The sequence below is a fragment of the Leptonychotes weddellii genome, chromosome 9 (genome assembly GCF_054177405.1).
Source record: "Leptonychotes weddellii isolate Sample4059 chromosome 9, ASM5417740v2, whole genome shotgun sequence".
In the NCBI taxonomy this organism is placed as follows: Eukaryota; Metazoa; Chordata; class Mammalia; order Carnivora; family Phocidae; genus Leptonychotes; species Leptonychotes weddellii.
The window spans coordinates 62,163,963-62,188,145 of NC_138377.1; the positions used below are offsets into that span (position 1 = coordinate 62,163,963).

General features: G+C 36.7%; 1 protein-coding gene and 1 long non-coding RNA gene across 3 annotated transcripts in view; one reads left to right on the top strand and one right to left on the bottom strand.

Moving 5' to 3' along the window:
• The window catches only part of LOC145723460 (uncharacterized), a 60,704-nt gene extending 38,318 nt beyond the window's left edge, over positions 1 to 22,386 (bottom strand). Inside the window, exon 1 of the long non-coding RNA XR_014148540.1 lies at positions 20,892 to 22,386. This is a non-coding gene — a long non-coding RNA (uncharacterized LOC145723460). The remainder of the gene's footprint in view (positions 1 to 20,891) is intronic.
• Positions 22,387 to 23,630: 1,244 nt separating this feature from the next.
• Positions 23,631 to 24,183, top strand: part of NOVA1 (NOVA alternative splicing regulator 1) — a 149,578-nt gene continuing 149,025 nt past the window's right edge. For both annotated transcript variants that reach the window (XM_006740616.3, XM_081830662.1), the window contains exon 1: positions 23,631 to 23,767. In XM_006740616.3, coding sequence (XP_006740679.1) covers positions 23,632 to 23,767 — 136 coding nt within the window. In that variant the 5' untranslated portion in view covers position 23,631. The remainder of the gene's footprint in view (positions 23,768 to 24,183) is intronic.

A 24,183-nucleotide genomic window follows, 5' to 3' on the forward strand; every position in this document is an offset into this window, starting at 1 on the left:
CAGCCTTCTGGGAGCACAGAGAAGATTCTGAAGGAGTGAAAATAAAACTAGAAGGGCAAATAGAAAATACCCATCACAATTTTAAATTAGGTTAGAAGTAGTCCCATGCAAATTATATTTTTCAATATAGTTTGATATTATTAAATAAGAAGTTTTCACTATCTATATAAGTAGCTTAGTGAACAGGATGGCTTTTATAACCAGTCTTTTCCTCTTTGGTCTGGCTAATTGTAGGTTCAGAAATCCTTCACCTTGAAAATTTAACTCTATGTGGTATAAAAATTGGGAATCACATAAGTCTGGCAGACTATTCAAATTTCCGTTCCTAGTTAAGAAGGATTTAGAATGAAAATATAATGTTCTTAGTAAGAACCCCCTAGAATAGTTACATTGTATATCTTTTCTTTATGATTATTAGTCTAATCTGTGTTCAGATTTACATTCTACCTCCCTGCTAGCAAGCCCTATTCAGCCTTTCAGTCTTCCCAATTCTAATCTGCAACTTTTTGTAGAGACAGGGCCTTATTACTGTATGGCCATTTTCTAGATACTACTAGAGCGCTTCCATCCATCACATCACACCCTATAGATATTGTTGCTAACTCAGATCCTCCCTGATATTGTCATGTTCCTTAGACATTATATCTGTGGTCACCCATATTGGAGTCAGTCCTCTAACCCCTGTTTCATTCATGCCTGACTTAATCCCCTCTCTTTAATGACCTATCTTTGAAGAAAGCACTGTACTAGACCTCATACACTTTTAAAAAAGGACAGCTGGTCATTTATCTGTGCTTTTGGTGGTGACAGTATTTTTTTTCATGACCATTTGAAAAACTAATGTTGTATGGATGGTTACCTGTCATCTTCAAGAGTTAAAACCAAAAATCAGCAGTATGGTATTTTGACATTCGCTGCTAACATCCAAGTAGGAAGATTGCATTTTTGTATTCTGTTGAAAACACTCTTCCTATGGATTTGTATGCCTCTGAAAGTTTTTTCCATCATACAAAAAGCACTATTAAAGTGTTTTCATAGTTTGTTATGTGTTTAAACTTTTAGCTTTCAAAAATCTATCTAATTGCCATCAATTTTTGTCTCTTCCATTAAGCTAAATGTTTCTTATCATCACTTATAACCAAGTCAGTGATGATCTAGATTGCCGATATATCCATTATTCACTAAAAAACCTCCATTAGTCAGAAGCTATGGTGTATTTTTAATATATTATTTTCATACAGTATATAGTACTATTGCAGGTACAAGGTGTTTTGTAAATATTAATCTTCAAATAAACTGGTATATCACTGCTACTCTATAAACATAAAAATGGAAATAGAGCTACTAAGTTAATTTCCCAACATCTTGCAAAAATCAAAGCACAATTAGGATATAATCAATTTCATCTCCATCTGTGTCCTTGGACAACAAAATCAGACTTTTCTTAAGGAGTTATATAAGCCACTTATCAAAATATGATTCAACCTATCTTGGGGTCATTGTGTGTCAGGATCATTACTGATAACTTTAAAAATCGTTTTGTCTTTGAAATATAGTATACATGGAGAAGAGTATATAAAATGTATAAGGATAGGTTACAATGTAATAATAACTTGAACACCCATATTTATATCACTCAGGTTAAGAAATAGAATATTACCAGTTAAGGGCGCCTGGGTGGCTCAGTTGGTTAAGCGACTGCCTTTGGCTCAGGTCATGATCCTGGAGTCCCGGGATCGAGTCCCGCATCGGGCTCCCTGCTCGGCAGGGAGTCTGCTTCTCCCTCTGACCCTCCCCCCTCTCATGTGCTTGCTCTCTCTCATTCTCTCTCTCTCAAATAAATAAATAAATAAAATCTTTAAAAAAAAAAAGAATATTACCAGTTAAAATCCATTGCACTTCATTAAGTACATTTTGCTTTCTCCTCCACTACCCAGAGAAAAACCAGTATCCTGAATTTTGTATTAATCATTTCCTAAGTTATCTTTATATTTTTACAACCTATGCATGGTTCTAATACAATACATAACTTCCATGAACTCTTCACACTGCACTTAACATAAATGGAATCTTACTATATCTATTCTGACTTGCTTCTTAGACTGACCAACACACTTTAAGTTTTTTTTTTTTTTTTTTTTTAAATCAGAGAGAGAGATTGAGCACAAGCAGGGGCAACAGCAGGCAAAGGGAGAAGTAGGCTCCCCACTGAACAAGGAGCCCAATGTGGGACTCAATCCCAGGACCTTAGGATCATGACCTGAGCTGAAGACAGCCACTTAACTGGCTGAGCCACCAGGCATACCTAGACTGACCAATATACTTTGAGGTTTATCTATGTTGATGTATTTGGCTATGTGTGTTTCATTAATTTTCTCTATAGGATTCCACTGCATAAATATACTACAGTTTATTCTTTTATAGTTGATAGATACTCCATTTTTCCAGTTTTTTTGGTACAACTGCAATGTTCTTTAAAACATTCTTCTAAATGACTTCTTTGTGCACAAAGTCAATAGGGCAAATGCCAACAACTAGAATTGCTGGCTAATTAATACAAACATGTTCAAAATCCTTAGTGGTACTATAGCAATCGTAATGGGCTAAAACAATATCCAAAATCTTAGTGGCTTAAATATCAAAGGTTTATTTGTTGCTGGTATTATGTTTTCATCTTAGATGCAGGCTGGGTAGGGAGAGTCTCTCTTCCACATCACCTTCCTTCAAGGGGAGGAAGTAGCCATGGAAGAAGAGGAAAAACTTGGTCACTCACTCAGGTCTTAAAGCCTCCCACTTGGAAATGATACTGGCCATATAGCCATTAACTTCAAGGGGGTGGTACAATTTTAGCATAAACCTGGAAGAGAACAACAAATATCTATGAACAGTCTGAATGTCTATTAATGATGACTACAAACTATTTTTAAGGTGACTTCTCCAATTAACACACCTACAAGACAGGATGAGAATTCTCTTGCTTCATATCCTTCCAAATGTGATATTGTCAGACCTTAAGACTTTTTTAATCTGATGGATAGAACTATCTCACTGCAGTTTTAATTTGCATCTTCTGATTAGTAATGAGATTGAGCATTTCACAACTAGATATATGGCTTATATTTATACAAAATTCTTCTTTTGTAAAATTATCCTTATTTTGTCCATTTTTCTATTAAGTAGTTCAATTATTTTTGGTTTTTATTCAATTATAATTAACACACAGTGTATATTAGATTCAAGTGTACAATATGATTCAACAATTCTATACATTAGTCAGTGCTCATTACGATAAATGCACTAATCCCCTTCACTTATTTCACCCAACTCTGCACCCACCTCCCCTTTGATAACAACCAGTTTATTTTCTATATTTAAGAGTGTTTTTTCATTTGTCCCTTTCATTCTTTGCTTTGTTTCTTAAATTCCACATATTAATGAAATCATTTGGTATTTGTTTTTCTCTGACTTATTTCACTTAGCATAATATTTTCTAAAATCCATGTTGTTGTAAATGGCAACATGCAAATCCATCCATGTTGTTGCAAATGGCAAGATTTCATTCTTTTTTATGGCTGAGTAATATTCTGTGTGTGCGTGCATGTGTGTGTGTGTGTACACACACACACATATATATAAATATATATATATATTATATCTTCTTTATCCACCTATCTATCAGTGGACACTTAGGTTTCTTACATATCTTGGCTATTGTTACGTAATTCTGCAATAAACATAGGGGTGCATAAATCTTTTCAAATTAATGTTTTCATATTCTTTGGGTAAATACCCAGTGTGGAATTGGTGAATCATATGGTAATTATATTTTTAATTTTTTGAGGAACCTTCATACTGTTTTCCACAATGGCTGCACCAGTTTGCACTCCAATCGATAATGCATGAGGGTTCTTTTTTCTCTATATACTCACCAACACTTGTTATATCTTGTGTTTTTTATTTTAGCCATTCTGACAGGTGTGAAGTGATATCTCATTGTTTTAATTTGCATTTCTCTGATTAGTGATGTTGAGCATCTTTTCATTTGTCTGTTGGCCATCTGTATGTCTTCTTTGGGAAATGTCTATTCATGTCCTCTGCTCATTTTTTAATTGGGTTATTTGGATATTTGTTTTTGAGTTGTGTAAATTCTTTGTATATTTTGGATACTAAGCCTTTATTGGATATGTTATTTGCAAATATCTTCTCCCATTCAGTTAGTTTTCTTTTTGTTTTATTGATGGTTTCCTTCATTGTGCAAAATCTTTTTATTTTGAGGTAGTCCCAATAGCTTAATTTTGCTTTAGTTTCCCTTGCCTTAGGAGACATATCTAGAAATATTAACATACAGAAATCTGTTGCATTTCTATACACTAATAATGAAGTAGTGGAAAGAGAAATTAACAATCCCATTTACAATTTCAGCAAGAAGAATAAAATACCTAGGAATAAATTTAATCAAGGAGGTGAAAACCTGTACTCTAAAAACCATAAAACAGTGATGAAAGAAATTGAAGATGACACAAAATAAATGGAAAGACATTCCATGCTCATGGATTAGGAGAACAAATATTGCTAAAATGTCCATACTACCCAAAGCAATCTACAGATTTAGTGCCTATCAAAAACCAACAGTATTTTTCACAGACCTATAACAAATAATCGTAAAATTTGCATAGAGCCACAGAAGACTCTAAATAGCCAAAGCAATCTTGAAAAAGGACAAAACTGGAGTATCACAATCCCAGATTTCAAGATATACTGCAAAGCTGTAGTAATTAAAACAGTATGGCACTGGCAGAAAATAGACCCATAGATCAATGGAACAGAGTCGAGAGTCCAGAAATAAACCCATGCATGTATGGTTAATCAATCTATGACAAAGAATATACAATGAGAAAAAGACAGTCTCTTTTATTTTTTAAGATTTTATTTATTTATTTGACACACAGAGAGAGCACAAGCAGGAGGAGCAGTAGAGGGAGAGGGAGAAGCAGGCTCCCAGCTGAGCAAGGAGCCTGATGCAGGACTCGATCCCAGGACTCTGGGATCATGACCTGAGCCAAAGGCAGATGCTTAACCATCTGAGCCACCCAGGCACCCCAAAAAGACAGTCCCTTAAACAAGTGGGGTTGGGGAAACTGGATCGCTATGTGGAAAAGAATGAAATTAGACCACTTTTTTTATGCCATATACAACAATAATGTATTGTTTCATATTTATAAATATGAAACCTGAAACCATAAAATTCCTAAAAGAAAACATAGGCCATAATCTCTTTGACATCAACCACAGAAACATTTTTCCAAAAATTTTTAAATAGTGGTTTGGAGTAATATTTACATGTTCTGGATATTAATTATTTATTGGTTTTATATGTTGCAAACATTTCCTAAAACTCTGTGGCTTATGTTTTCCATCTCTTTAAGGTGTGTTTTCATGAGCAGATATTTTTAAAAATTAGGCAAATTTATTAATCCTTTATTCTATTATGTTTTTCATGTCTTATTTAGGAAATCTTCTCCTACCTGAAGAAATAAAGATATTCTACTGTATTATCTCCTAAATGTTTCATAGCTTTGTCTCTCATATATATGTCTTTAATCCACCTAGAATTGATTTTAGTGTATAGCTCCATTTTTACTTTGTTACTTCCACATGTGTATGTATATGAGTCAGCCAGGTGGCTTTTAGACAGCAGGGTGAGGGGTAGGGAGGGGAGTAGATTTTGCCACCTAGAAGACATCTGACAATGTCTGGAGACAATTATGTTTATCACAATAGGAAAGAGGGTGCTTCTGGCATCAAGTGGGTAGAGACCAAGGTTGCTGGTTAAAAAATCCTGCAATTCACTGGAGAGCCCTCCCCCAACATCAAAGAATTATCCTATCCCATTGTTAACAGTGTTGATATTGAGAAACTGGATTAGGTTATCCTGGGGGGTTACAAACAACTCCAAATCTTTTGACAATAATGGTTATTTTCCCCTCACATTCATGTCATTTGAGGATTGGCTAATGCTCTATTCCCCAGCATGGATCATTTCCAATCTCATAGCAGAGGGGAAAAGGGAATGCACTCATAGCATATATGCAGTGCTTCTACCAGAGGTGTCACACATCGCTTCCTCTCAAACTTTTTTGGGCAATCAGTGGCCTAAGTTTCCACTGCAAGGAGCTAGGAAATAGGGCCAATTAAATCCAAACTAAATATAAAAAACGGAGACAATAAAAATAAGAATGAAACTCAGTGAAACAGAAAATAGTCAAACAATATAAAAAGTAAGTGAAAATCTATATTTTGGAAAGATCAATAAAATTGATAAATCTATAGAAACAAAAGAAAAAATAAAGAAGACACAAGTTATTAATACCAACAATGAAAGAGGGAACACCACCATAGATCCTAAAGATATTAACAGGACAGTAAACAGGGGTGCCTGGGGGGCTCAGTCAGTTAAGCGTCTGCCTTCAGCTCAGGTCATGACCCTAGGGTTCTGAAATCTAGCCCAGTGTTGGGCTCTCTGCTCAGTGGGGAATCTGCTTCTCCCTCTGCCCACCACCCGCCCCCCACTCGTGCTTGCGCGCTCTCTCTCTCTCTCTCTCAAATAAGTAAATAAAAATCGTTAATAAAAAAAAACAAAACAGGACAGTAAGCAAATATTATGAACAATTTCATGTCAATAAATTCAGCAACATAAACAAAATGGGCAAACTCCTTGAAATTCTAAATGTAATATAACAGTAAATTTCAAAAGTCTGAACAGCTCTAGATCTCCCAAAGAAGTTAATTAACAATCTTTTACAAAGAAACCGCCAGTCTTAGACAGCTTTAGAGATGAATTCTATCAAACATTTAAGGATGAAAGTACACCAACCATATTCAAACTCTTTCAAAACACAGAAAAAGTAGGTATACTTCCAACATATTTTATCAGGCTGGTATTACCCTGATACTAAAACTAAAGATATTATAGACATCTATTATAGATATAACTGAAAATTACAGGCCAATATAATTTATGAATATAAACACAAATATTCTTAATATTAGCAAATAATACCCACATACATTATATATGTACATATATATACATATGCATTAACATTTATTTATATTCAATCTAGTAATAATTTCCTTCCTTTCTAGTTAATACTTAGTTCAAGTATAGTTGTAACTAAGATAAAGGTAGTAGGGGAGGATTTGAGGCACTCAGTTGTTATTTGTGCCTCTGTGGGTGTCTGGGAAAAAAATGGAGTCAAAAAGGGAGGAGGTCAGGCTAGAAAATATAGAGGAAGCAAGTAAAATGGGACAATGAGGGGAGTATAATAAATAGGGACAAAAATGGTCCAAACAGCACAAAGAAGGCGGCAATGGACATTCTGTTGACTCCTTTCATATGCCAAAATAAGAAATCAATTCACCTTTTCCTCACAGATGAAGTGTTAGCTCTGGGGATATTATTGAGGACAAGGCAGGACTCTAAAAGTCCTGGGAGTTGTGTACTTGTGTTTAGGCAATTTCTTGTTTGGGGAATACCGGCGGGTAGAGCCTTGCAGTGGTTTTATTGTCTTCTTTTTAAGGACCATACTGTGATACACTTAACTAATAGTGGTATTTAAATACTAATACAGGGTTACTAATTAGAAAATTCATAAAGTATATTAGCAATTCGTTTATATGATAATCTCTTGATTTTGAAATCTCACATACATATGATAATTTAGTGCTTCTCACTATTTTGACAGTGTTAAAACTGATTAAAGACAATTTAAGTAATACAAACAAACAATCGAATAGTTGGTGCATTTCAGAGAACTGCAAAAGGGGTGAAAGGCGGGAAGCTTTTATTGGTTAAAGAATGAAAAACTAGAGAAAAATGGAAAATATCTGATTGGCTGGGGCCACATACTCAACCTTGTTTAGCGGAAGAAGATTCAGAGTTGGCTTGGCATTTGGGGATTGGCTGACTGGATATACTGCGTTTCTGGTCAAGCAGAGCATTTATAGGAACATAGAAGTTACTTCAGTTTCAGTTTGCTCACATAGCACTCCAGAGAGAAGCAGAAGAGGGATTATCTTGGGCCTGGAAATTTGTTTCAACAACAATAACTGCTATTTTTGAAATTTAAATTGTGTACTAAGTATACTACCTAAAAAAAATTTTTTTTTAACTTCATCTTTCATCCTTTTTAATTACAAAAGTAGTAGCATCTGTATGAATATAGTTTCTCATACTATATGGACTATGGAACAAAATAGTAAATAGTACTAAATCTATCCACTTAGCAAATGTGGAGGCTTGTGTAGATTTAGCTTTAAGATAATGACAAGGACTGATCTTAAAATAGTAAAATAAGGGCTTCCCATCATAATGTAGCTGGCTTAAATGTAGCATAAACCTTACAAATTTGACTCCCCCTGAGTACTTTGCATCTGTCTTTATTACAGTGAATGTATACCCCAAAACTTGAGTTCTCACATACTATAGATGAAATCGATAGGTAATTAAATAGTAGCAGTGACTCATTTAAAACATATTTCTCACACACATATTTTGGCCATGTATTTTGCTAAGAAATGAAAATGCAATCGTGACCTAGCTGGACATAAGCCTTGGATTTCATAACCTCATAGTACAAATGAATTTAAATATCTAACATATATTCTGTGAAGCACTCTAAAACAACCTGTGCTGCATCTACTGGCCAGATCAATGTTACTTTTTGATGGTATTTTAATCAGAACTACAAAAAGGAAACAGCCTTATAAGATACCATAGTGAAGTGATTTTCATATTTGCACATCTGTTTAGGAACATTACAAGATTTCTCATTATCTCCAGCATCACCACCAAATTCTTAAGACAAAATAAAACAGAACAAACAAACAAGCAATGAAGCCCAGAAAAACGAATTATCTATGCCAAGTGGACTATTCTAGAGGCTGGAAGGTATGTGCTATAATATCAAACCAAAGATACTTTTGCACACATAATATGTAAAGCCACTTAAACATTTATACATTTTTTGAAAATATCTATTTCTGAAGATTTTATTCTTCTACTTTTGGCTACCAGTAATATATTACAAATCTATAAGTGAATATTCTCCCAAAAAGTAATAGATTTAAACTTAACTAACTCCTTAGAAAATAAAGATGCTTTCCCTTGACTTCTTAATCATATTTCATAGTGTTTTCAATTTACCCTTACAGAAAGTCAGAACTATAAGGATTCTTAAAAATAATTTAATAAAATCCTTTATGTTATGGATGAGTAAGATCCAGAAAGGGGAAGTACTTGTCCAATATTACAGATCATTAACAGCAGAACTGAAAATCCTTTCAAATACCATAAAGTTAAGAAGTAACATTTAATATTCCAAACTGAGATTGTGAAAAGACTGAAGCACAAAGAGAGCATGTGAGGAAATGTAGCATATGTAGTTAAGTTAAAATATACAGGAGTGCCTGGGTGGCTTAGTCGTTAAGTGTCTGTCTTCAGCTCAAGTCATGATCCCAGGGTCCTGGGATTGAGCCCTGCATTGGGCTCCCTAGCTCTGCGGGAAGCCTGCTTCTCCCTCTCCCACCCCCCCTGCTTGTTCCCTCTCTTGCTGTGTCTCTCTCTGTCAAATAAAAACCTGGGTAAATTTACTAGGAGGTCTAACTAAATAAGCTTAGTCTTATTTTTAGTGGACATTCACTAATATCTTTATGGTTGCCAAAAAACAGTTTTCCAGTTTTAACTTGGAAAAGAATTCTGGATGGGTGCCATTTGTGAGCATCTGGGGGAATTTCAAAAAGACTTGTGGCAGTGGACAGAGCTGGTGTCCTGACCCTCAGTAGTAATTAAACTTAGTATCTGTCATTTATCTCTGTTTCGCAAATAAGCTGGGAACTCAGAGATTTCTCATTGACAGAAAAATAGGAATTTAGTGGCCAGTTCAATATATAAAGGGTTTTAGAAACTGTAAAAGATGAGAACTCTGCTTCTAACTGTCAGAAGAGCTGACAGGACTCAAGACAGATTCCAGCAGGGAATGATGGCATTTTCTATCAGAACCACAGAGCCGCTTGAGAGACCAGGACTGGATATTAATGTAGCCAGTATGAATTTGCTCCATATACTAAGTAGCATGCTTTATTTGTTCTAAAACAAACCAAATTATATTCCAAATCCCCACCATCTAGAGTTGTACAAGATTATATTTGTTGTATTTAATGGAAGGAGCTATTTTCTTTCTAGGAATATCCAAGGATCTGGAGGATTTATAGTTGGTACCTGTCCAGAATTGGAGATATGGGGATGTAGGCTGGTCTTTAGGCTATGGCAGTTATTATCTCCGTATGCTTCATGATACTGTTACTGCAGTTCATCTTCTGCTGTATGCTGCACACCAATCTACTGACAGGCTCAATAAGCTTGCCATGTTGACACCACTCATTGAGTGCAGGCTCAGCTGCAAAGACCTATAGCACTGCCCTGTAGGCTGCAGTGCTAAGTGGTTAGTGTTTCGCAGCATCACTTAATCATTCTTCGTTAAGAGAGCTGCATGCAAGAGGACTCTGACATTTTATAACTCTCCTTGTCTTTCAGATAGTCACTTTCTCCTTCTCAACTCTCAGTACTAACATCTCTCTCCTTCTTTTGAAAGAGCTCTCTTGCCAGTTATCCAAGTGTTGTATTAGGGACCTGAAACACAGAAACCTTTACGTCCCCCCACTTAAGGCAGAAATTTCAGATTCAGAATACTAAGCCCTGGCTATCTTCTGATAGGAAAAATCTCTCTTGTCCTTAGAGTATCCTAGAGTATCCAAGGTGATACAAAGCAGATAATAGCACAATAAATTCCTAACACACCAATCCAGGTAAAGGAACACAATTTCATTTAAGATAGGACTAGCTTTACAGCCAGTCAGTAAAAATGATTCAGACAAAGACATATGATGATTGGGCCAGGGGTGGGGTGGAAGGTTGTGTTAATAAAATAAGTAATTGCAGTCTTTGAAATTAGGGAAATATGGGACCACGTCTTGGCTCAAAGGGTTGGTTGAAGCATAAAAATTATAGCTTGGGACTGTAGGGTGCAGGCTGGGGGACAGAGAGCTGGAAATAAACCTGAATATTAAATTGAGAAATTTATTACCTAGCTGTGAGGATATTTAAAATCTATCTCCAGCTAACAACACCTGGATAAACATGCAACCATGACATATTTGAAGTAAGAAAAAGGGGAGCAAGCCGTGGTGTTCCATAAACATATACCAACTAAGCCAATTTACAGATAAAATTCAGTTGTCAGTATACAGGATACACATTAAACTTTTATTTTTCTACACTTTCTGATTCTTTTCTTAGTTTCCAAAAAAGTTCTATTAGAAAAAGTCCAGTTTTCCTCAGTTTAAGGGGCAAAATGTTTTGTGAGACCAAAGCCTAGGCTTAAAGGAAATCTGAGTGTTCATGAAGTTTAGCGTGATGGTAGTACCATTCATTTTGGCTTAGCACTGTAAGAAGAGCTAGTGGAACAAAGAGATGAAAATGTAGAATGGGAAAGATTGGAACACTTGAAATATTTATCCCTCAGCACCATAGGCTTTTCCCTCATGTGGGATAATAGGGCTTCTGGAAAATGGAGGGTATAGAGAGTCATTTTGGAGGCTCTGAAATATAGCATTGATATGGATATTGATAATGCTGTTCAATCTAAAAGAGAATCTTACCATCTACTTCCTTATCTTTATCCTCCTACTCTATCTTCCTCCTCAGCTACCAATAAATAAACTTTCCTAAATTTTAATTAAGAAAGAAAGTATTGCTAATATTTAGGTAACTAGGAAGTTATAACTGTGACCCTCTGGCTTTTCATGCTTTCCATGAAACATGACAAGAATAGTTAACACTGTGCTGGAACAGGGGCGCCTGGGTGGCTCAGTCATTAAGCGTCTGCCTTCGGCTCAGGTCATGATCCCGGGGTCCTGGGATCGAGCCCCACATCAGGCTCCCTGCTCGGTGGGAAGCCTGCTTCTCCCTCTCCCAATCCCCCTGCTTGTGCTCTTTCTCTCTCGCTGTGTCTCTCTCTGTCAAATAAATAAATAAATAAAAATCTTAAAAAAAACCACTGTGCTGGAACAACTGGATTTCCACATGTAAAAGAATGAAGTTGGAACCCTACCTGACACTACATACAAAATTAACTCAAAATGAATTAATGGCCTAAATATAGGACATAAAACAATAAAACTCTCAGAAGAAAACATAGGAGTAAATCTTCATGACTTCAAATTTTGCAACTGAATCTTAGATATGACACCAATAAGCAGAAGAAAAGAAAAAAATAGGTAAGTTGGATTTCATCAAAATTGAACACTTTTGCAAATTGAAGGACAGTATCAATAAACTGAAAAGACAACTTACAAAATGAGAGAAAATATTTGTAAATCATATATATGGTAAGGGACTAGTATCCAGAATATATGAAGAACTCCTACAACTCAACAAAAATTTAAAATGGGCAAAAGACTTGAATAGACATTTTTTCAAATTAGATTATAAAGGCTATACCCACTGTGAAGTGCATAAGTCTGAAAGGAAATGTAATATACTTTTCCTTAAATAATATTTTTGACAGGAATTACAAGCTAAACAGAAGCATATTGTGTGTGGGCCAGTGTATGTGTGTGTATAGTATTCTTTATTCTATCATTGTAGAATATCCACATAATATGATAAATACATTCTCATTTAGCATGTAGGCCATATACTTTATGTTCAATAAGCATACACTTTATGTTCAATAAACAACATGCATATTATATTTTTAGTATAATGTGTTTGGGGTTCATCCATATTGTGCTTAAATAATATTCCATTGTGGAATGGTATACAGTATATGTTACATGACTATACCACATTTTTTTATCCCTTCATTAGTTGGAGATTTGGTTTGCTTCTACTTCCTAGCTTTTTATTAGAACTCATGTAAAAGTATTTGCTTAAGCCCTGTTTTCTTTTGGATAACTACATATCTAGGAGTGGAATATCTGGATCATATGAGATTTCTTTGTTTAGCTTTTTGAGGAACAACCCAACAGGGTGGCTAAAATTCATAGAGTAGCAGAGTACTGAGAAAAAGAACTCCACAGAAATAGACATTTGGAAATAAATAGAAAAGGGTTTCCTTGAGTCTTCAGCTGAGTACCAATCAGCAGATGCACTGGAGGGAACAACCTAAGGAAATGAGGTAACAGTGCCTGGTGCTCACGCAGAGCTAGGAATAGTTCCTACTCCCTCTACCTAGAATGGAAAACCTCATAATTCACTGTGCATCAGCTAGAGTATTAAGAGGGTTTTGCCTCAGTTGTGGGACAAGATTAGCACTAGATTAGATGATCTGATTCCACCTCATAAAGCACGACCACAAAATACTGGACTGTTTCCAACAACTACATTCAAGGACAAAGCTCAAGAATATTTGTAGTAACACAAAAATACCCAGCATACAAGGTAAAATAAATAATGCCTGACATCCCATAAAAATTACCAGACATGTAGAAAAGCAGGACAATATATTCATATTGAAGAGAAAAAAACAATCAAAACCATATCAGAAATGACACATAATATAGCAAATAAACAAAGATATTAAAATAATTGTAACTGTCTTCCATATGTTCAAGAATCTATAGGATTTATTCAACATATTAAGTGGATACTTGGAAGATATAAAAAAAAGACCTAAACTTAATTGCTAGAGATGAAAACTATAGTATCTGAGATGGGAAGCCTACTGAATTCTCACTTGATCCATATAGGTGGAAATTCTAAGTCTAGTGACCAGAAGTCTGACTTGAACCATCAAAATAGAGAGTCATGGCACCTCAATCAAATTCTGGACCTGAGGCAATCAATTTACAAATCCAAGAAGGAGACCTTGAGAAAGTCTACTGCTATATTATAAGATTTTTATATCATGTGACAATGAGCTCATACTCATGGAATTCACTGGTCTTATGTCCTCCATCACTCTGAAGCAGCTGGCTTGATAGGACTGTGGATTGCCCTTTGAAAACTCAGTCATGGTATCAGCGAGTTGGCAATACCTTGTGAGACTGGGGCAACGCCCCCCAGGTTGTGGTCCATGCTCTAAATCAGACTTAGCATCTAGTGCTATTTCTTCCATAACCAGGATTTATAGATCCTTAAATTATAAATCCAAGGCCTGGAAATGGGAGTGGCTCCTCTCACTATTGCCCTTGGTATAGAGGTCTTAAATTTCAAAGCAAGGAATGCATCCACCAGATAACACAATAAAGATTCCATTGAACTAGAAGTTGAGACTGCCATCTGGCCACTTTGGGCAGCTCAAGCCTGTGAATCAATAGGATGGGAAAGGAGTTACTGAGCTGGCTGCAGTGACTGATCCTGGCTATCAAGGAAAATTGGGTGCTATTATACAATGAGGTTAAAGATGTTGTTTGAAATACAGATCCCCTAGGGCATCTCTTTCATTCTCAAGTTCCTTTGATTAAAGTCAATGGAAAACTACAACTCAATTCAGGTAGGATTTCTAATAGCCCAGATCCTTCAGAAATTAAGATTTGGGTCATCCCACTTGGCAAAGACCCACAACCAGGTGAGGTGCTTGCTGAGGGCAAAGGGAATACTGAAAAGGTAGAGGGGGAAAGGAAATGAAAGTTGTGGAAGAGTAGAAATACCAACTGTGACGATGTGACCATATGAGGAAGTGAAGACTATAATCGTTACAAATATTTATTTTCACGTGAATGTTTATATTATGTATATATATTAATTACTCTCATATGTCTCTTTTATCATGTAATATAAGATGTGTTAATAAGTTACTATTATATTTCCATATTTAATTTACAGGATATCACAGGGGGAGTGGAAACATCACCCAAAGGTTTTGTATCCTGTCCTGAGGAAAGGGCTAGCATGTTTTTAGTCTCATGTGGAATAGTTCATTCTGTATATCATTATTTTTATTATAAGTATGATTTTGCTATTGTATTTCCTTGGTGATTGAAAATGCTTTAAGAAGCTGTGTATGGGTGTCAAGGAGAAAAAGGGTGGGCTGTGATGGCTTTGTGATGTGTCGACCTAGTTAGGTTGAACTACATTTCTCAGAATTCCTTGCTAGTAAGTTTCTAGTTAGGGTAGTCTACAAGGGATATTCTTTTGTGCGAGTTGGAGGACAGAGAGAAAGCAGCAGCCACTTTGCAGCATATATACAACTTCTCAGAGTTATTCAATCAAGCGATAGTCTAGGGCCTGATGTGAAGGGATTCTGGAGATATATTTAAGGTTTCAATTTTCAGTTAACCAAAAGGGAGATTACCATAGGTGGGCCTGGCTTACTAATCAGGTGGTAGCCATCAAAGCAACTAGGTCTCTGAAAATCAGAGACTTACAGCACAATTGGGCCTGCAATTGCTCTCCCATCCCCCAGTATCTTTCTTCCCCTAGCATCCATCTGTGGACTTTAGACTTGCTTGCCAGAGGCCACAGTTGTGTGAGCCAATTCCCTTAATATCACTATCACTATATATTTGTGTGTCTGTGTGTAAAATATAAATTTTAAAAATATATATCCTACTGGTCTGCTTCTCGGGTTGAAGCTTGACTGACATAGATTAAAAGAGATTTAAGTAACATATGAACCCATTGTAATGTATTTATTTGGGTAGAGGTTTAACAAAATGTAAAAAATGTTATAAGACCATTGAGAAAATTTAAAGACCATTGAGAAATGTAAACACAGACCAGATATTTGATAATATTAAGGAGTTTTTGTCAATTATTTTCAATATAATAATGGTATTTTGAATTTTTTAAGGCCATAATGTTTTCAGAATAAAAATGTATTGATAGAATTTTCTTCAAAATTACTCTGAGAAAGAGGTTAAATTGAAACAAGATTGATCAGGAGTTTACAATATTGAAGGTGGGTATACAGTACCTGGGATCCATTATACTGTATTATCTCCTTTTGAATAAGAATTTTCCATTATAAGAATGGAAATTTAAGAAAAAAAAATTTTTTCTTAAAGCCTACAAATATTTGACCTTGAGAAGAAAAGGTTAAATAAAGGCAAATTATGCATTTACTAAAGTTTCTACCCCCACTACAGACATTAGGTAGACTTGTAATACCCAGTCTCTTCTTATCTCCTTCTATCAAACACACACATACACACACACATCCCTCTTCTTTCTATACCATATGCATAAAAACATCCATATGTAAAATGTAGGTTTTAATAAGTAAGCCCTATACATTCTCAATTATATGAAATGAAACATGGATAAAATAATTTAGAATTACATGAAGTCAATTAGACACTCCTGACCTACCATAGAAATGCTTACCTAGTGAAACCAAAAGATTAAATAGCAAGGCAGAATCTAGCAAGGTAGAGTATGGTAATGTATTTTTTTTAATATACAAGGATACCAATTTCTTCTTGTACTTATAAATACGTGTAACATTATTATAACACAAATGGAACTTTTTATTATTTGACCTGTAATAAACAGTGGAAATAGCAGACTACATTAGAAAGAAGCCTTGACTAGAGCCATTAAAACCTTGTCTGGAATTCAAGGACTGAGGCTTATTTGAACAGCAGGAAGTAAACACATAGGAATCTGAATAATCCATGATTCTGTTTGTGGGTCTGATGGTTTATCATTTGAAGATCTATTTCATTATATTTATAATGTCTCATTTATCATTTCTTCAATTCACTTCACCTTGGCACAGTAATGAAGAATCATCTGATCAAAATGATTGTTTCCACAGTAAAATGTGAAAAAATACATTTTTAAATTCTATCCTACTACTTTCTACCTCTGTTCTTGAGCTTTGGCTTAGCTCTAGCTAAGAAAAGTATAGGTAGGGAATAAACATCATGAAGAGTAGAGGATGTGGGGACATACTAATTTATTATACCACAATGTAATACAAGAGTGAACAATAATAAACATTTCTATTATTACATATTGGGAAATTGCCATATAAAAGAATCTGATGAACAAAAAATATTTTATGGTTTATAATTGGCAGGCTAAAACAAAAGTCAAGACTCTTGAGTAATATTAGGGTGACCATATAATTTACTGTTCAAATTGGGACAATTTTGAAGGTATTGATAATTGCTCTGGGCATATGGCCTAAGCCAGGACCAGACCAAATGGAGACTCAGGATAACTTTAGGCATTATCAGAATAAAGTATGTGTAGATGAAGATATTTTATGGATGCAAGAGATAAATGATTTCAACTTAGTTGATATAACATATGAATACTAGTTAATTATAGCTTCTTTAATCTACTTTTGAAGTTCTTTTTTTCTTAATTTTTTCTCTATCTTTATCATTTTATCATCTTTATCATTCACTGTTTTTACCCCAGCAATTTTTCATATCCAAATGGTTTAAAAGCTGAAACTGTCACATTTTGAATTGTCATCCCAACAAAATATTTTTAACTATAGATTTCAACGAATGATTGCTTTCAAAATACAAAAACAGAGAATAAATATATCAAATACATTCTTTACAGTATCAAGATTGTTTTCCTTGGTATATCATTTTCCATTGTGCCTATGGTGCATATCATTTTCCATTGTGCCAACAGTGTATAATGTGTATCATTAACAGATTTAAAAATACATGTTAATGCATACAGTATTTACTTTGATGTTGACAATTTTCTTTTGTAAGATTCTATGGTCATAAGCATACTGAGATAGAAATTTGTTTTTAGATATGTAAAGAACATCTACCAACTCTCCCATTATATAGATTAAGAAAATGAAACTCAGAGCAGGTAAATGAGTTATTCTAGGCCACAAAGTTAGTAGGTAGAAGAGTCACAACCAGATTATCAGTTCAAGGTTCTTTTTATTTTCACGTTTTTATTTTGAAATAATTTAGACTTAAAGAAGAGTTCCAAAGATAAAAATTCCCCTATACCCCTCAGGCAGCTTCTCCTAATGTTTACCTTTTACATAACCATGTACCAATTATCACAAGTTTCTTTTCATTGCACTGTGTAAAGTGTTAGTTCAGATTTATTGTCTTTAAGGTAAGTGCCAAAAGATGTATTTCATAATATTTAGAAAAATGCTAGAAAACTCACTGATCTATTACAAACTAAGGAAATATACTCAGTGCCAAAGAATTTAGGATTCTTTCTAATATTAAGATATCTCTTTATCTACTGGGATATTAAAGCTTGGGAACTTTTTGGAATAATGCTAATAACACATTTATGTTTCCATATAAATTAGGGTGAGCTTTCATAGACTGTTTCATAAACATATTCACCAACAATGAATTTATGTGATTAAATACATAAACATAAAAACTGTTTGAATCTTTGAGAAGTTTAATAAATTTTTCTAAGAAGTGCAATCTTGGAAAAGATTTCTTATCAATATGTCTATTTATAGAACTTGTCATACAAACCCAAGATGTGAGATTAGGTGATAAACTCTTCTGGTATATATTTGCTCCTATTTTCTTTGTGCCACATAGGATGAAAAAATAATCAGAATATGTACATTGATTCTTCATGTCTATATCTTAAAAAATTAGAAATGTGTTTTTTAAAAAACAGAAAAAATTATTCTTACAATCAATGGTTACAATATTTGGATTGAGAAAGTTATAAAATCTTAATTTTTTTAGTACTTCAGGTTTTCCAAATTCTTTCATATTTATTTGATCTTTCCAACAATAGCTTGCAGTAACAGATTATTATTATTATAATTCTCATTTTCCTTTTTCATACAACTATGTTGATATTTGTAACAAACTGTTAATGCCCCACCCTTTTCTCCTTACCCTACCATTTCAGAACAGACTGGCCTGATTTTTCACAATGGTGGGGGATGTGTCCATAGCAGAGTGTTAATTCCCTAGCATTTCCAGCCTGTGTAGGGGCAGAATAGACCAGCTGTCAGAGAAAGTCGTCAGAAAAAGATGCAGCTCTGGCAATTGGAAGACTAGCCAGCATGCATGCATTGAATTAATGCACCCTAGGAAAAGAACGCCATCCATAACTGAAGGGAGTTGGTGCATATATACCTGAGTCTTCTCACACTTTGAATGGGCTAATTCTGAAGTTACTGTTTTTAATGGTTTCTCAGGAATCCCAGTAAGATTAAGCTCTGCTCACAATGAAACTTGCTTAGTAATTCACCCTTCATTGCCTTCCTTCCATTCCCTGTCTCACTTCCCCAAATCCCTACTGTTTCCTGAAATCACTTTCTAAAATACACTAATTGCACTTTAATACTTAAGTCAGGATCTGATTTTGGTAGAACACAAACTCAGAAAAGTTTCCTAAAGCATAGGCTGAAGAGACACTCAAGTAGAGGGAGTATTATGTTCTATAGTTAATAGGATTCATTGTAGGAAAGGCAGGAGGAAGGAGACAAATGGGTTTAGGAATATTTGTGGACATCGACTACCTGTGTTTTCCCTAGAAAGCCAATCATTACTACTGAAAATAGATTACCTTATGTCCATGTTACTCTGACTAAAACTTAGGAAAGAAAAGAACCTCTACTGAAAGCCAATAAAGACCTGGGATTTTGTTCTTCAGATTAATGTCATTTTTATCGGAGTTGCTTATGTTCATAACTCATCAACTAATTAAGTAAGGAAAAGCACACACATTCTCTTGTATCTTATGGTGTTAGAAAATATTAAATTTGCACTGCCAATTGCTTGGTTAATTAAAAAATATTTCTTTTCAGAGAATTAAAAGGTCAAATATTTCTATTATATTTTTTAAAAAGTTCATTCAAACGTTTATTTGTATCATAAGAGGTATAGCATACTATAAACTGGGAGTTGCTTTTTAAAAATTTTTTCAGTTTTATTAGCTGGTAAAAATGCAGAATAAGACTTAAAACATTTATGTCTATTTAATCAGAATGATAGAGGTACACACAGTGTGAAATGGAGTATGCTTTTTTAAAAAACAATAAATCATAATAGGGAATGGAGAATAAAATGTACTCTCTGATAACCTTCATTGACCAAATCAGATCATAGCTAACTGACCCTTTGATGTCTGACCAGGTCTTAGGATAGTCTTTGAAATTCCTGGCATATCAGAGTTAAATAAATTATTGGTAAGCATGCTCTCCACATTTAAAATCATACCTTCTACTCCTAGGCCCCATGGAGTGGTAGATAGTATTTAAATATTAAGTCTGAAGAAGGAAATAAGAGAAGGGTCAAATAAATAAGAATACAGTGACATGACTCTCAGGAAGCTTATGTCTCAGTAAGGCAATTTAACTTAGAAAGCTCATTTTCAATTTAACATACATGGCAATGACAGATATTTTCTAAAATATTTTAGAAATATTTTATTTATTTTTAGAAATTTGTTAACATCAGTTTCCATTTTTCAGGCTTTCCCCAATTCAAAACTACATTATGTTGAATACTCTGTCCAAGCTTTAATACAATATAGCTTTGAGCTACCTTCATTTTTGAATTATCTTTGTCCCCTGTCTTTTACTGTTTTAAAACAATCTAGTAGCAAATCCCAGCCCTTTTCTAATTTTTCATTTGAAAACATCCTTGCATATTTTTGGTACACTTCACAGAATACTTTGATTACACAATGTCTACCATCAGCTTTTTCTATCTTGACTACCACATACTTATTCCAAACCCTGATTTTCTTTCATCACAGCTCCCTTGTGTTTTTTTTAATCCAATTCCGTGTATAAATCCTCTTTATTTTGGTCATGAAGGCCATATCATGGTTTCCTATTACATCATATATCAGATAAAATTTCTGGACTTTTTAAAGGTTCACAGACTTTTACCAATATGTACTAACTTACCTGCTTTCCCTTTCTTTGAGGTCTCAGCATATCTTCTTCTCTGATTTGAGGCAAAGTGTTTTTCACACTCCAGATGAACTTTTATTCCCAAACTAAATGTTATTTTTTTTCAGTGGACTATAATCTATCTTTCATCATTTAAAAAGCACCAGAAATCCCAATACCTCCTAGATGTTCCTTGCAATAAAGGACGCGATGAGAAGGGTTAGTATTCTTTTCCATTCCCTTCTCTGTCAGGAATTAAATTTTATTCTATTCTCTTTGGTTCTTGCCTCAGATATGCAGGTATTCTTGGTTAGAATATCATGGAATTACAGTGAAGTTCTTTATTATGCTAGCTTTTACTGAAACCATCATTCAGGTTGAAGTGCTATAGTGAAAAGTACAAGGAAGAAGCATCTTTGTTCTAGAAATCTAGCGAATATGTTTATACCTTTCCACATCTTACAACACATTTCACATCTTACAATACATTATCTCATTTGACCCTAAGACTTATGGGAAGTAGAGTTTCAGTCCCTGTTTTAAGTGCCAAGGAACTGAAGCTCTAGTGTACTGCAATATTCAAGAGGACAGACTTTGGAATCAGGAAGACCTGAGTTTGAATTATTGAGACAATATTTATACCTATGTGACTTTGAATTATTAATATCTCTAAACCTAAACTGCCTCATAAAATAGGGGCCGTAATAACTGTATGATATACTACACGTAAAGAGCATCACATGTAAAATGGATTGCTTGGCACATGGTAAGCACTTAATAAATAGCCAACATGTTAAAGGATTTGCCCAAGACACTTTCAGAACATGACTGCAAGGACTTGAAACCAAGATTTCAGGCTCCAAAGCCCATGTTTTTCCACTATCCCTAATTCCTAGCACACTGATTAATTAAACAACTAACTTGGTAGATGACCTTGAGCAAAATACTTCACTGAGTCAGTTTACTGATCTGTAAACTGAGTCTTTTCAGACTTTCAGAGTCTATCGTTAGCTGTTATTTTTTTCTGTAGCGTTGTACACTTGAGGTTCAGATTCCCTATATATCCAAGATCTGTATAATCGTAAGCCGTGCACATTGCAACTAGTTTTATTCCTATATTCATACTTTCTTCAATAATTAGTTTTGTGTACACTCACTCAGCTGTTGCCTGTCTTTAATCTGCCTATCAGCGCCTCGTGAAGGGAAGACCCATATACCTAGCTTTATGTATTTATATCCTGGCTTGTTCCCGAAAGGATTAAAGGCAGCGAGTGACACTATAAGTTCCCTAACGATGTTACACAGTGCCACTAAAAAATACTCTTTTGATGAAACAACCCGTAGAAAACCGCCGATGAGTTGAGATGCTGTCTTTTACCTAACTCTTTAAAAAATAAAAACTAATGTACCTAGCTAGAAGTCCTGGAAGCATAAAGTTAAGGTTCTTCCTTCAGCCTTGACGCTGTCTCACCCGTTGTCAACGGTCACTCGAATGCCCTTCTCAGACTAGTCACAACTGTCGCCGCTCCAGCCCCGGCTTGACCGAGATCCCACCCCGCTCCTTCATTCCCTCTCATACCTAAGTTTCCTGATTGGGAAGGGGCCTGAAGAACCTTTCTCATATTCCCATTTTATTGGCTGGCACGGCTGTCAGTAATCTCTGCTTCCCGCCTTCTAGCCTAGCGTGTTTCTTAGACCCCTTGGTTTCTGCGACAAGCCGCTTGAGTTTGCCTGAGCCGTGTTGCTGGGGACCCGAGACCTTTCACCCCTCCCTACCCACAGGAGCGCCTCAGCCCCCGTCCCCGCCCCCGTCGCCGGCGCGCGCCCCCGGGTACGCGCTTAGCCCGCGCTCACACACGCACGCGCATACACACTCATATACACACGCGCACACACATACACACACACACACCCTCCCCCGCCTCCGGCGGGGCCCCCTCCGCCCCCGCAGGCTGAGGTATCAGCGCTGGGAGGCGGCAGCTGCGGCGGCGGCGCTGCTGAGAGGCAGGGACCCGAGCGCGAAGTGTGTGGGAGTCTACGAACTCAACCCCTCTCTACCCTCCCCTCGCAGCTATCCCCCTCCCTCCCCGCCAGCCCCCCCTACAAGCGGGAGAAATAATGAGCGAGACCGGGCGGCAGCAGCAGCATCGCCGAGCAGCCCAGGCAACGGCAGAACCGCTCCGGCAGCAGCGGCGGCGGCAGCACCAGCAGCGGGAGCGAGCGCAGCGCTAACGCGGCGCGGGGATCGCCGCGCTCCTTCCCGGCTCCTGCCCTCCTCCGCCGCTCGCTCCTCTCTCCGCATCCACCTCCTTCCCCTCCTCCTGCTCATTCACTCTTTCCCTCACTCTCCCCTCCTCCTCGGCTTCTCCCCGCGCCCCGCCAGCCCTCGCGCTCTCCCACTCCCTCTGCCCGTCCTCCCCGCTCCCCTCCTCCCGCTCATTCACTCGCCCCTCTCCCTTCACTCTCTCCCCCTCTCTCCTTTCTTCTCCTTCTTTCACCCTCCGTCTCTCACACCCCCTCCATTCCCCTGTCTCCTTTCTGACACTGCACTGCAGCTGCTCCTCAGCCCTGCCCCCTCCCCAGTGAGAACAAACCAGCAACATTGCTTTTTTTTCCTAAAGAGATTTCTATTGATCCGATTAAAAAAAAAAAAAAAAAAAAAAAACCTTAAGAAACCCCAAACGCAAAAAAAAAGAAAAAAAGCCAAAACAAAAGGGAGAACCTTCTCCCCGTAGCAGCGGCAGGAACTGCAAACATGATGGCGGCAGCTCCCATCCAGCAGAACGGGACCCATACTGGGGTTCCCATAGACCTGGACCCGCCGGACTCGCGGAAAAGGCCGCTGGAAGCCCCCCCTGAAGCCGGCAGCACCAAGAGGACCAATACGGGCGGTGGGTATCGCTTCCACCTCCCCGCTGGCCCCATCCCCCGCCGCCCGCCCCTACCTCCCTCCCTCCCGCCGGCCTCCCTCCCTCCCGCGGCCCGGACACCTCCAGCCCGAACCCGGCGGCTCCCGCGCCCCTGCCCCGCGCCCCCTCCCCTGCACCTGCCCCGCACCTCGCCGTCCCGGACACATTTCCATTTCTCTGTTTATCATTCATCAAAATGGCGACCGGTTTTTCGGAATAGACCTATCTTTCCATTTAATCGGTCTGAAGACTGACCATTTAAATATCCTAGACCTGGGCAAGGGGGTCCGTTAAAGAGGAGGAGGATGACCCGCGAGTGAGGTGATGGCCGCCCGAAGATGCGCGCTGCATTTAACAGTCTGATAAAATAAATAAATAAATGGCACTTGGGTAGCGGA